The sequence below is a fragment of the Heloderma suspectum genome, chromosome 14 (assembly GCF_057233095.1).
Source record: "Heloderma suspectum isolate Gila_16-S chromosome 14, 16-S_ref, whole genome shotgun sequence".
In the NCBI taxonomy this organism is placed as follows: Eukaryota; Metazoa; Chordata; class Lepidosauria; order Squamata; family Helodermatidae; genus Heloderma; species Heloderma suspectum.
This window is the reverse complement of record NC_139471.1, coordinates 17,551,145-17,566,102: the sequence shown is the minus strand read 5'-3', so window position 1 is coordinate 17,566,102 and position 14,958 is coordinate 17,551,145. Positions and strand designations below refer to the sequence as shown.

Genomic DNA, 14,958 nt, shown 5'->3' with positions numbered 1-14,958 from the left:
TGTCTGTACCATGGCAGGGCTCTCCCGCTGCCTTCTACATATGTAGAAGTCAGCCGGATGTCTGAAGTGTCTGCACTGGACTCTTCAATTTGAGGAAATATAATGTGACATGACAATGCTCTCTGTGGTGTTAGATCTGTGATGGCTGCTTGGCACATGGATGTTATCACTTCACAATGCAGCAGGCCTCCAGTGGAATGAGTAGTGGGATACAAGCTTAATCAGCAGTTAAAGGAGTGTGTGTGATTATGCACCACCACAAGGAACTACATTATCTTGGGGTGACCAACGCTGGGAAATCCAGCCCTTTTGAGGCTTGCTGGATTTCCATGGTGCCCCGGACTCAGCTTGCATTTGCAAGCAAAGCTGCAGTTTTTTTTCCTGAAATCCGGGGACTTTTTTCATGATGATGATGATGTGTAAATAGAAATTTGTGCAAATTGCAGTCGGAATTTGCATAATTTGCTCAAGTTTTGACTGCAGTCTGTGTGATTTGTGCAAATTACAGTTGCGATCTGCACAGATTATGCAAATCCCAGCCGGAATTTGTGTAAATGATGCAAACTGCTGCCGCAATTTGCACAAATGTCTATTTCTGGGAACAAAGCCCCCAGAAAATCCACGAACTAGCTTGACTCGATACAGATCAAATTGGGCCAGCTCATGGGGAAATGAGCTGAAGTATGGGAGGCTGAGCTGATGAAAGCTTGGCAAACTTCACCCCCCCCCCTATGGATTCCTCTGACATCCCTAATATTATCTCCAGTTACTCCCTATTTACCCTCTGAAGGCAAGGGAAGAACCTCTGATAGGAATGTAAAGGCCTGGGGTGGTGGTGGAAAAGGTGGAGGGCACCCCCCCTTCCCGAAGACAAAAAAAAAAAGGCTTGCGGGGGAAATGTGCTTTTTTTTTTTTTTAACCCACCCACCTTTTTTTCTTCTTTTTTTGCTCTTCTGGGCCTCCAAACCTCTAGCCACTGAAAACGAGTTAAGAGCCATACTAGATGTGGCATTGATTGCAATTAGCACGTACTTTTTGTTGTTATGTAGATGGCAGCCATGGGAGAACTTGAGGAGCTGGGAAGGGCTGTATCTCAGTAGTAGAGGACTTGTGTTGCATGTAGGTTCGATCCCCAGGTCGATCGCCTGCCTGAAGCCCTGGAGAGCAGCTGCCAGTCAATGTCAATACTAGGCTAGATGGACCATTTAAATGAATGAATGAATGAATGAATGAATACATAAATAAATACATAAATACATAAATACATACATACATACATACATACATACATAAATACACCCCCCCTTTGGCTTATTTTATATAAGGCTGTATAAGGCAACTTCCTGTGTTCCTAACCTTGAGACCAAGGGTGGGGGGTAGCTCTTTTCTTCCTGGCATCGCCTGATAAAAAACACCTCTCCACAGCTGCTACTTGCATTTCAAAGGGGGGTGCTACTGTCACCACTTTAGGATGCCCCCCTATCGCTGAAGCCCTCCTAGCCTAAGTCCATCCTACAAATGCCCCCTCTGCCTGACCCAAAGAAAACGCCTGTCCTTCTCTCTCCTTTTTTTTTTTCCTCTTCTTCTTCTTCTTCTTCTTCTTCTTCTTCTTCTTCTTCTTCTTTCCCACAAAAGAGATGGCAGCGGGCTATTTCTGGGAATGTGTGTGCTTCAGGATGGAGTGGGCAGAGCTGAGAGCTAATTTGCAGGGAATACCCTGAAGGGAAGATGACTTTGAACATTGCGCCCCCTTAATAAATGAGAAATTAGGACTTAATAATGCAGCCAAACTCTGTTAACCCTCCTTGATGGCTGTTGCTGGCTTTTCCCCCTGACGATGCACTGCTCTTTCCCCCTTCCTCATCCACACCTGCCAAGGGGTTTGCAGGTGAAAATGGGGGCACACTTCCAATTTTAACACCCCTGTTTACATACCAGTAACCTCCATGTAACGCGCGTGCACACACGCGCACACACACACTATACATCACTGAAAATCCCCCTCCATCTTTTCTTTGTTACATCTCTTGACTATATATCAGCAGTTCAAACCTCCTACTTGAATGCATGCATTCCCAGGGCATCAATTGGGAACCTAATCTGTGGAATCCCTGAGGCCCAGACCTGGAACTCAGGCAGGCTGGATTTGGCCTGCAGGCTGGAGGTTCGACACCCCTGATGTGCTAGAGACGAGATCAATTCATACAACCCAGGCAGAAATGTAACTTCTATAGATCTGGGAGTGGAGGCTAAATTGCAGCAACAGCCCCTTCACTGCTTATTTTTCTATTTCTTGGCGAAGACACAGCTTTTCTAGAAGGCTTTGGGAGAGTGAGCAAATTGATAGTTTATGAATTTCTTTCTTTCTTTCTTTCTTTCTTTCTCTCTCTCTCTCTCTCTCTCTCTCTCTCTTTCTTTCTCATTACATTTATTTCCCCTATTTTGCCTTCAAGGAACCCACGGTGCCATACATAATCCCCTGTTTTATCCTCACAACAACACTGTTTTCCTCTTGCAAGGAACCCACGGTGGCTTACATGATCTTCCTCCTCCTCCATTTTACCTTCACAACAACCCTGTGAGGTAGGGTAGGGCTGAGAGTGAGTGACTGGCCCAGTGAACTTTATTGCCGAGTGGGGCTTCAACCTGGATCTCCTGAGTCTCAGGCCAACACTCTAACCACTGCACCAGACTCTCCCTAGCTGTTATGTGTTTGGGGGGGTTCTTTGTTTGCTTCTTTGTTTTTGTAATATTGATTGTCTGGGTTATCTGGTGATGACAGGAAATCTGAGCTCGGGTGTTATTTTGGATGACTGCAGGGAGGTAAATTTGGTCATGGGGATGAAACCCACTGCCACTGCCCAGAGCTGCTCCTGTTGGCTACTGAACAGTAGCCACCATTTTCTTTTCCCAGAAGCCCCTGGGAGTGACACTGTGTCGTCATGCAGCATCGCTCCCAGGGGCTGTTGGGAAAGGAAAATGTTTACTGCTCAACTGGCAGGAGGGTTTCCAGGTAGCAGTGGCAAGTTTCAACCCTCTAAATTTCACCCTCCTAAAATTCGCAAGGGGTGCCCCCCACTTTTGCTGTGCCACCCCCACCAAATTTCAGCCAAATGTTCTCAGCGGAGACCTTTCAGATCAACCCCAATTTAATGCTATTTGTATTTCTTCATTTGTTCAGCGATTATGAGCCTGTCTTTGAACAGTTGTTGTCAATGCAAGTTACAATTAAAAGAAAAAATAAAACATTAATCTAATCAGAAAAAAACAAATGCCCATCAAGTTACAGCAACAGGAACAAAACATGAGCGCAAGGACAGTTTTAGAGGGAAGATACCGGACTGGGCTCTATCTATAAAGTAAGTCCCTGTATTTGTGGGTGCAGTGAAGTTAAAGGTCTGGTACATTATCTTCTATTCATCATCCTAGTTCTGCCGACATTTGAATAATAATAATTTTAGCACAACATTCTTTACTTCTGCTGTTACCACATTGTGATTACTCTTCCTCATTACAAACACATAATTAAGTATTTGCTAATGACAAGTATGTTATACAGACAATGGGATGCTTTGCCTTTCACTTTGTCAAAACACTAGAGAAACTGAATAGAATTTATTCTCAACCAGATCCACCCTAAGGATTATATTCTATTATTCAGGGACTTCTGTACCTGAAATCTGAGATATATATATGTTCTATTATTGTATATACGTTTGCCTCCAATTTTAGTTGTTTCTTGTGGACCGTGGTGAAAACAAGTTAAATTGAACCGACTGATGGATTGAATCGTGCGTCCAGCTGCTTCAAAACAAATCAGAAGGCAAAAGGCATTTTAAATGGGTTATTGCTAACTTTTGAGATTTCAAGGCAGTCCCAATAGTTGTCTCAATATAAATATAACAGGAGGGTTGTGTTTTGTGTGTATTTTTTATAACACAGACACAGACACACAGACAGAGCTGATGGATGCATGGAGATAGCAAACACAGGGAAATTAATACTATACTGCATAGAATGTTACAGGTTTTTCATGACATATAACCTTTGTGCAGTGAGTGACCTTTGTCCATAAAGGCTCCTAAACCTGGACCAGATCTACACCTTGTGCAATAGCGATACAATCCCATCATGCTGATGCTCTATCTCTCTTGCGCATTTATACCTTGTAACATACATGTCCATACGATCCCATCGTGGTGACGCTATATCCTTCTTGTGCATTTATACCTTGTAGCATACATATCAATAAATAAAACACATTTTCAGCCTGTGTGTGTGTGTGTATTTGTGTGTGTGTGTGACATATTTTTCTACAACTAAATTTGCGTAAAATTCCAGAAAGTTGGGGGGAAAAAAGAAGAAGAACGGGTCCACGAAGTCCACGAAATCTGCGTGACTCAGGAAAACCTGGTCTGCTATGGAATCCATGGGTTGGATTCATAGAAATCCAAACTGAATTTATGCTGTTGAGGATTTCTCCAATGTCCCTAGATCAGACAAATTGATGAAGGAGAGGTCTCATCAAAGGGCTATAGCCTATGCTATCCATATCCAAATGGAACCTTTATGTTCAATGGCAGTATAATTTGGACTACCAGGCACACACAATAACATCTGTTGTGGTATTTTGGATAACTCAGAATAAAAAGTGGGAAATAATGCTAGAAAAAGCAGTATAAGGAATGCATAATGTGCCCCAACAGTTATCAGTACACTTCAATACCGATAAAAAGCAGTACTGTAGATGTAGCCCGGGGTGACAAACCTTTTTCATCCTGATGGCCAGTTTCCACAGTTCAGAAAAGCTCTCGGGAGGCACAAAAGTGGGCAGGTCTTAAAAAATTTACCCCCCCAATTCCATTGTTACCAATTCATAGTAGGAAGCATGCCAACTCAGAAGTAAGCGTGAGAAGGATGTCTACTCACAAATAAGCAGGACACATCTCTGAATGTCTGCTCAGAAGTGAGCAGGCCTGGATCACTCAACAGCACCTTCAAACGGCATCCCAAATACCAAGGCTCTGCCTGTTTACTCAGAAATAAGCTCACTCCCTTTCTCACCTTGCCCCACCCTGCCTTGTCCCATCTGCCCGGCAGTAAAAGCTTGTATTTCCTATCAGCGGCTGATCAGTAATGAGGGCTTCCCCCTGCACAGAGAAAGGGCTATAAGGGGGAGCACTTCTCTCCAGTCAGCTGCTGTTAGGAGTTGAGAGGTTTTCCTTTGTGGCAGAGGGGAAGAAGCTGATGGGGAACCCTCCCACCCTTTCTCCTAAACCAAGGTTTGATAGATAAGTCTGCAAAACCTTTCCCATGGGTTGCTATGATGGTTCTGAAGAATCCCAGGGTATAGACTAAGGCAGGGGTAAGCAACCTGGTGCCCTTCCAGATGTTTTTGGACTACAACTCTCATCAGCCCCAGCCAGCAGGGCCAATAGAAATTATAGGAGCTGTGGTCCAGCACAACTGGAGGGCACCAGACTGAGTACCCCTGGTCTGAGGCCACAAAATGCAGCCACCTTACTGAAGATGAGCAGGTCTGGATCTGGTCAGTGCCTGTATGGTTGACACCCTGGGGACTCCACCTTCATAGAATCATAGAATAGTAGGGTTGGAAGGGGCCTATAAGACCATTGAGTCCAACCCCCTCCTCAATGCAGGAATCTAAATCAAAGCATCCCCGACAGGTGGCTGTCCAGTTTCATCTGAATGCCTCCAGTGTAGGAGAGCCCACTGCCTCCTAGGTAAGAGGTTCCATTGTTGTATTGCTCTAACAGTCAGGAAGTTTCTCCTGATGTTCAGCCGGAATCTGGCTTCCTGTCACTTGAGCCCATTCTTCCGTGTCCTGCACTCTGGGTTGATCGAGAAGAGATCCTGGCCTTCCTCTCTGCGACAACCTTTCAAGTACTTGAACAGCACTATCATATCTCCCCTCAGTCTTGTACCCCACCTTGACTTCCATGATGGAAGAAAGGTGGGATGTAAATAAATAAAACATAATCTTTATGCAGTGTAGACTTAACATTCTTTCGGGACATCAAAGTTCCAGGACTGCTTTGCTTCATCTTACTCTTCATTTTCGTGGAGGCATTGGGTAAAATCCAACATAAGCTCTATTTAGCATAAACCCATTGAAATGAATGGGATTTAAGTTAGTCATGTCTAACCTAAGTCCCATTCATTGCACTCAATGGCCTTGTAGGCCCCTTCCAACCCTACTATTCTATGATTCATTTCACTGTGTCCACTGTAAGAAGGACTGATGTTAGATTTTGCCCTTTGTCTCCAAATGTCTATATCAGAGGACCCAACCACCATGTCTGGACTAGTGTTCCAGTCCTTGACACCCCCTCCAACACATATTTCAAGCTGCTAGAGTTGGAAATCAAAGGTCCCATCTCTTTTCTGGTGTCTGGTAAATTGCCGTCAGTGTTTTCAGGATGTCTTGTCAATGTTTTGTCCAAATGAGTTGTTCACATTTTCTTTTCTTCCAGCTTTGCCCCCCTATCCCAGCTCAGTTGAAGTGAAGGCCCCTGAGTTGTGAGAGGGGGTGTTGGGGGCATTGTGCCTCTAATCCACACATACGGATATTAAGGTCCCAGGCTGATTGGCACCATTTTCTATCTGCGGTAGACACATTGTAAGGAAATGCCCTTCTGCTTATTCTAGCATATCTTTTTAACAAAATAACAAACACCTTCTTGGTTTTTAAAGCAGTGAAGGACAGGCACGGTAGCAGAAGGCTATTGCACAGAAAATGGGCCAGCCCATTGAACCATGTGACTCTTCTGCTGTTCCAATCACAGTCGCAACTGATCCATTTCTGGGCTCAGCTCACAGTTCTGATAATGACACATGGAGAACAATCCTATGGCCGCTAGTCAGCGGCTAGACAGCCATAGGATATCTGGTTTTCCAGGAACCAACCTCCCTCCACCTTCTGCACTGCCTCGCCGGCAGTGCACAACAGCCCCCTGCTCCACACTTGGAAGAGGAGCGCAAAGTGGCAAAAATGGGGCGTTCCGGGAGGCGTTCCAGGGTGGGGAGGGTGGAAATGCTGGTATGACACATCCTATGTGTCATCTGGCAGCCTCCTCCCCCGCTCCTCCTTCCTGCAGCTAGACAGCCAAAATTGGCTGTCTAGCTGCAAATGCAGGGCAGGAGAAACACGGAAGGAATCAGTTCAGGGGCGGCCGCCTATCCCCATAGGATTGCGCCATTAAGTCCCTTAACAGGTTGAGTTAACAATCCCTGAAGTTTAGAAATGTCTCTTCCAAACTAACTGGCTGATCTAGCTGCAAATGCAGGGCAGGAGAAGCACGGAGGGAATCAGTTCAGGGGCGGCCACCTATCCCCATAGGATTGCGCCGTTAAGTCCCTTAACAGGTTGAGTTTACAATCCCTGAAGTTTAGAAGTGTCTCTTCCCAAACTAACTGGACGGTCCCTTAAGACCAGGTGAGGGGGTGCATCTGTGTATTCAACTCCCATGTGTGGCATATTGGGTAGGAATACGGGGGAAAACGAGCTTTTCTGTGGCAGCACTCACTTGGTGGAAGTCTCTGTCTGGGTGGTTCCCTCTCTGAGAAATCTTTGGCACCTCTGAATACACACTTGTTCTAGCCAGCTGCAGCTGTCCAGCGTGACCACATTGCACCAGTACTTTTCCATCTGCATTGGCTGCCAGTCCATCTCTGGTCCCAATTCAAAATGCTGGTATTAACATTCAAAGCCCTAAATGGCTTGGGGTTAGGTAACCTGAAGGATCGTCTCTTCCCATATACATCTGCCTGGACCTTAAGATCGGCTTCAACGGTACTTCTCCGGGAGCCCCTGCCAAAGGAAGTGAGGCGGGTGGCTATTAAGAAGAGGATCTTTTCTGCTGTGGCACCCCAGTTGTGGAACAAGCTTCCCAAAGAGGTTCACCTGGTGCCTACATTGTACGCTTTCAGGCACCAGATGAAGACCCTCTTATTTTCCTAGGCATTTTAGTCTTTCATTTTCTGTTTTAAATCTGTTAATGTATTTTAAGTCTTCATATTGCTGCTAGGTTTTATTTTGGTTTTTACTTCTGTTTTATACTGTGGTTTTAAACTTTTATAGTGCATCTTCTGTTGTATTTTATGGTTTTAATTGTTGTGAACTGCCCAGAGAGCTTTGGCTATTAGGCAGTATAGAAATGCAATAAAATGAGTGAATGAATGAATGAATGAATGAATGAATGAATATAATGTCCAGATAAACAGATTCCCTGCTTCAGAGAAATCAGTTTAGGACAAGTTAGTTCAGAGTCATGACTGACACACTGACAAGATTCTTCAATTATATGAGTGGGGCTGCAACAAAATGTTGCAGTGTGGGTTGCTCCTGTTCAGGGCTCTGGAAGCCAGCCATGCCTCTTTCAAGATACTCCATTCCACCATCAGCACCACCACCCAACTCAGAGTTCTGTGAGCACTTAGCATTTTAGAGGAGTTTCCCCCCTTACTTTTTTTCCCCCCTCTCTCCGTAAAAAAATGTTTCGTATTTTTGCCAACCTTGTGGTTCTCAGCCTCCCTCTTGTTTCTCAGTGGGCCTGTTTTGGCTACAATCCAATGGAAGCTGGTGGCTCTGATGTCAATGGGGCAGTGAATCCACTCTGGGTTTCAGTCAGAACCAGTCAAAACTCTAAAGGAGCTATCCAAGGTGCTGCCTTTACACTCCTGACTGATTCTGGCTGACACCCAGTGCAGATTCATCACCCCATTGACATTGGAGCCACCAGCTTCTACTGCTACAATGCCATTGGCAATGAAAATAAGATGGTGCCACAGACAAGGAAAGAGGAAGAAGGGGAAGAACTCCAGATGCTGAAAAAATAATAATATCTGAGCCCCAACATGTTTTGGACAATCCTATCACCACCCACCTGTATTACAGGGAGTGGCATATGGGGGCAAGGATGTTGAGCAGTGATCCTTGGCATAAAATCAGGGGTTTTCCAGATATGTAACAGTGTCTCTGTTTCCTTCAGTATAATGTTAGAGAGTATGGGATAATCTTGCAAAAGAAATTATCCAAATCAGTACAAAATATACAGATTTGTGCCCTCCCTCCCTCCCTCCCTCCCTCCCTCCCTCCCTCCCTCCCTCCCTCTGTGTGTGTGTGTGATTTTCTATGCCTTATTCTGAATTTGCTATTGGTTGTTGGATTTATCTTAATTTATGACAAAGAGCTGTATAGTGCCAAGAAGAATACCTGACAGAACACCTCTCCCAGCATGAACCGACCCATACGCTATGCTCTACATCTAAGGCCCTCCTCTGGAAGCCTCCTCCAAGGGAGGCTTGGAGGGTGGCAACAAGGGAGAGGTCCTTCTTGGTGGTGGCTCCCCATTTGTGGAATAATCTCCCTGATGAGGCCCACCTGGTGCCGACATTGTCATCTTTCCCGTGCCTGTTACAACTGCCCTCTTCTCTTGGGCATATATGGTAGAGTATAATGAATCTCTTAACTGTCTCTGGCTGATAGTTTTAAATTGTTTTAGATATATGCATTTACTCCATCAGCCTTGATTTCTCCTGGTTCTGGAAACAATGGTTCTGTTGAATCAGTTTCAAAGGACACTGACTGATAGGATGTAAAATGGCTAATTTTCACTGAGACCCAAATCTTGAAGCTTTCCAACCTGTCCTCTCTTCCTATCCTTTTTCATACTTCGTGTTTGAGCAATTTTGTCAATGTGATGACGTCATTTCATTTCTCTCTCTCTCCCTCCCCCTTTTTTTTCTTCTCTTCCATACTAGGAGAGGAAGCTTTGACCATGTACATGGACAAAAGCCGACTGGACCGGAAGTCAGGCAATGCTACCCAAAGTGTTGAGTCCCTCCACCAGCTTGCCTCCTCCTATTTCGTGGACCGGGATGGAACCATGAGACGTCTCCATGAGATCCAGATCTCTACCGGAGCGATCAAGGTACAGCTTGGTTTGCATGGATTCTCTTGAGACCCAGGAAACTAAAGCTTCAAATGGGATACGGATGCTGGGAATGAAACAGTCCTAGGATGGGGCCTCCCTGACCCTGAGTGAAACAAAATTCTCCTTTTTCACCTGCTTCAGATCCAAAACCATTTTAACAGAAGGAGTAAACCTCCACACTTCATACACTCCTCCATTAAATCACAACATACAGGAAACTGCCGTGTTGTGAGGTACAGCTCTGCTCAAATTGCCTCTCAACATTTTCTATCCTGTTTGTGTGCAAATAAATTGGGAATGGGAGGGATTTCCCTGTATTTTTCGAGACAAGGAGAAATTTTCCAATACTTTCTCAGAGATGGGAGTCACCATTAGCGGAAGCACAGTGTTTGTCTTTTCTTACTAAGATGTCAGCAGAGCCGCCATAAGAACATAAGAAGAACCATGCTGGGTCAGACCCAAGGTCCATTTAGTCCAGGAACTCAATGGCCAACCAGCTACCCACAGGAAACTCATAATTCTTGCTTACATTAAACATGGGGCCTGGAACTCAGTAGAGTATTAGTCAGTTCTGCAGTTTGACACAGCTGGTTAATCCATTCACACCTAAAGTCTGTTGCACATCACTATTGATTAACAGCATCCCCTGTATGTAGAGGCTGTTTTGCAATAAAACAGACAATGGAGAAAACTCCATAACCCCAGCCAAGCAGTTAGTAGAAATAACAGTTACCAAGCATCCTGCCCTCAGTAGGAGTAGGACTAACATTGGTTAAGAACATAAGAAGAGCTCGGCTGGATCAGATCAAGGGTCCACCTTGTCCAGCATTCTGTTCACACAGTGGCCAACCAGCTTCCCATGGGAAACCCACAAGCAGGACATGAGTGCAACAGCACCCTCCTGCCCATGTTCCCCAGCCACTGGTGTACATAGACATTCTGCCTCTGATACTGTGGGGGGGAGCATACAGCCATGGCCATTGTATCATTTTGCATCCCCCACGATGCCCTTGCTGTAGCATCATTCCAGGGGATTCTGGGGGAAAAGACCTGTAACGTGGCCTTATTCTCAGAATTTTTCTCAGAAAAACATACTCTGGCACTTTCTGCTCATATCTAGACTGTAAAGGCCTCTAGCTTAGTCTTATCTGTGGCATGGTAGCTTACTCATTGCAGGGATACCCCCCACCACCCAATGGGGAAGCATTCCTTCATGTAACCTCCTCACCTACAAACTGAAATGGTATATCCCCCTGACACTGATTCCAAATGGGAAGTGGGTTTGAGTCTCTCTGTAGAAAGCTACCTTGTACATCATGTAGGGATGAGCAGATCACTTACCCCATTCCGGTTGGGGGGGTCCACAGCGGGGAAACAATCCGTCCCTCCCCCCGGAATCCTCCATGGCCGGCTCCGCTCTGCGGCAAGTCCGTGAAGCCACCGGCTGGGTCCATCCGCAGCCGGACTTCTGCCCGCTGCCAGTCTGCAGATGCAAATGGCGTCCAGCATCCGCTACACCATTTGCGTCCCTTCTCTTTGCTGTGATAGGCTATGCAAATATTTACGTAGCCTATCATGGCAAAGAGCAGGGATGCAAATGGCATAGTGGATGCCGGACGCCATTTTCTTCCACAGACCGGCAGCGGATGGCAGCGGACAGACCGGACCCGGCCGGTGGCAGGTAGGATCCATTCCGGGGCAACTTCATGGGGTGGCGGACGTGGGTGGTCAATTCCGCCACGGCCTCATTGGAGTCCGTGGCAGAATTCTCTAACATCCCTATGTACATGGGAAGATCCAGTCCAAACTGATGGAGGGTCAGTTTATGCAATTATTTATCCTGAAATGATAAGTCCTGAATGCGCTTTGACCTCAGAAATATTCATACTTTCAAGGGGCAAAGGCAGAAATAAGCTGAAGGAGGGTCTCACCCCTGGCAAGGTGCTTGACTTACTGTGCAGAATAAGTACAAAACCAAGCAGGGTCATTAAGTCCAGGGCCTATTGCTCAGTGGCAGAGCAGATGTTTTGCCTGCAAAAGGTTCCAGGTTCAGTCCTTGGCATCTCCAGGTAGGTAGAAGGATGGGGAAAGACCCCTGTCTAAGCCTCTGGAGAAGTCAGAGTAAATAGTACTGGGCTAGAGGTACCCATGTTCTTCTTTCAAATTTTGATGGAGGGGTGGTATCCGCTTTGAGGAGCTCCACCATTGTCACAAGTGATGGGGAAAAAGTAAGAAATGAGGAATTGTCACCAGCAGTGGAAATCCCCTTGCCATATTTTTGGAATCTTGCTGCCCCTCCCCCCAAGACAACAGTGCCGGAGTCTCTGCCCCAACACACACACATGCACACATCAACCTGAGTTTTCCTTGGAAAAATTCCAGATCAACTCCAGACTGCTCCAGGCTGCTGGCTCCGATTTCGGTGGGGCTGTAAAACCATTCTGGGTTTCAGTCAGAGCCAGTCAGAACTTGAAAATGAGCTATCCAAGGTGCCAACCCTATCCCCAAGTTAAGTTCAGCACCTCGGATAGCTTCTTTAGAGTTCTGGCTGCTTCTGACTGCAAACCAGAGCAGATACACAGCCCCACCAAAATCGGAGCCACCATGCTCCACTACCTCCAAATGCTTGTCAAGAGAAGCCCCACATAGAGACTGTTACAGCAGTCGAGCCTGAGTGTTACGGAGGCATGCGAGCCTGTGCCCATGTCAGATCTGCCACCCATTTTATTTAGAGCGAGCGCACTTTTAATCTGACAGATGTCGGAGTATACAGCATGGTGTAGTGGTTCCAGTGCTGGGCTGGGACCCAGGAGACCCAGGATCTAGTCCCCACTCCCTCAGCCATGGAAGCTCACTGGGTAACTTTAGGCCACTCACAGCCTCTCAGACCAACCTATCTCGCAGGGTTGTTGTTGTGAGGATAAAATGGAGAGGAGGTGGATTATGTATGCCACTTTGGGTTACTTGGAGGGACAAGGCAGGGGATGAATGCAATAAATAAATAAATAAATAAATAAGCAAGCAAGCAAGCAAGCTATACACACACATACACACACACACACACACAGCTAAATGTGATATATAGATATATATAGATAGATAGATATATGAGACAGACAGATAGACAGACGGACGGACAGACAGACAGATGCGCGCTCTCTCTCTCTCTCTCTCTCTATATATATATATATATATATATACACACAAACACACACACACATAAATGCAATAAATAAATAAATGCTATACACACACACACACACAACTAAATGCAACAAATACATACATACATACATACATACATACATACATAAATGCTACACACATAAATGTAACAAACAAACAAACAAATAAATAAATAAATGCTATAGACGCACAGACACACAAATAAATAAATACGGAATAATATGCAATGATCACATGCAGCGCTGATGGGGGGGGGGAGGCACAAATGCAGCAAAGGGCCAGAGCAGGGACTGAAGTCATACTGAGATGGAGATGTTCATTTGTTTATGGAAAGAGGGGGGCTTGTAGAACAGTGTTTGTTGTTCCTGTGCAGCCTTTTGTGCTGCCGGCTTTACTTGGGAGTCTTTTCACTGGCTCCCCGGCGTATGAGCGACAAGAGCCCACAATGCAACCAGACAAAAGGCTTCCAGGCTGAAGTGGTCAGGGACATGGAGTGAGCGACGGGGGCTGGGGAAGCAAACAAAGGAAGCGAAAATGGACACCCAGACAAAGGCTCGTTCCACCCTTGAAAGCAATCTACTGGCGCTGAACAGCAGCAGGGTGGGAAAGAGGAGGGGGATTTCACATCCCCTCGGCAATTGACCGACAAAGCTATCAGAGCCAGCGATTTCCAAAAAGGTTTGGCCTCCATGATCATGTCGGATGTCAACAGGCCAAGGCCTTTTAATTTAGACACGAAGACTGAGAATCCAGGAAGCTTCCCAATAGATAATCCCAAATCTTCCAGCATTTGCCTCTAGGAGAAATGAGTGTGCTTCACCTGTGGAAGAGAACGAGGCCTTGATAGCGAGATAGAGAAGAAGGCAGTGTATCTGACCTGCTTGCTTGTATGCCCAGCTAAAGAAAATGTGAATAATTAACAATAAAACATACAGCCAAAGCCTTCTTCAGGCAATTTCAAAGCCTGTAAGCTCTACACATGAGTAGGGGGGAGAGGGAGAGCATGCTAGCTCCTCTCCCTTCCATCGTCATTCTTGACTTCCTTTGCATGTAAAGTCCAACGGGCTGCAGCAGAGAGCTGAGTCTGTCTGTGTGGGCTCTCTGTGTGATTTAGAAGCCCCAAGTCAGTAGGGATATATGAATTGTGTAAAATCCATTCCGCCTATGTTTCACAAGTTGTGATGCGCCTTATGTTCCATCGTCCGCTCATGGACAGACTCATTTTTTAGTTTCTGAATTTGCACAAATTTGCACACGCAAAAATGTGCAAATCCTCCCCCCCTAAAAATGTACAAGTCCCCCCCCCCATGAACATTTTCATGCTTTAGCCCATGGGGGAAATGCACATTTTTTTGCCATTTTGTATAAAACGTTTGCATATTTTTCTATGACAAAATGTGTCCAAAATGCCCAAACGTTAGAAAAACGGTCTGCAAGTCTGCAGAATGTACCCAACAGGGGAAAAAGCTACTCCTCTGCAGAATCTGTAGGTCGGATTCATAAAAATATGAACTCGGTTCTTTGTGGATTTCTCTGCCATCCCTTAATTTCAAGAGCAAAATGTGGAAAGGGTTGCAAGTCTACAATTCTAACTCAAATTCTGAAACTTTTCCGTAGTTTGAATCTGTGCAAAATTCTATTTCACCTCTACTCTGGGGTAAGTCGGTCTTCATGATTTGGCATAACACGGCCTTCCAAAGTGCTTTATGGCTGTTGAATTTTGTCCCTTTAAAAAAAATTTAAATTTTTGTTTAAATTTTGTTTAAAGTAATTAAGTAGTTCATCTCCAAATACTGACAATACCCAAATATTCCAT

At 45.4% G+C, this 14,958-nt stretch overlaps 1 protein-coding gene across 1 annotated transcript in view; it reads left to right on the top strand.

Annotated features, from left to right (window-relative positions):
* The window catches only part of BRINP1 (BMP/retinoic acid inducible neural specific 1), a 65,052-nt gene that overhangs the window by 14,438 nt on the left and 35,656 nt on the right, over window positions 1-14,958 (top strand). The window contains exon 5 of the mRNA XM_084820773.1: window positions 9,784-9,953. Coding sequence (XP_084676899.1) covers window positions 9,784-9,953 — 170 coding nt within the window. The remainder of the gene's footprint in view (window positions 1-9,783; window positions 9,954-14,958) is intronic.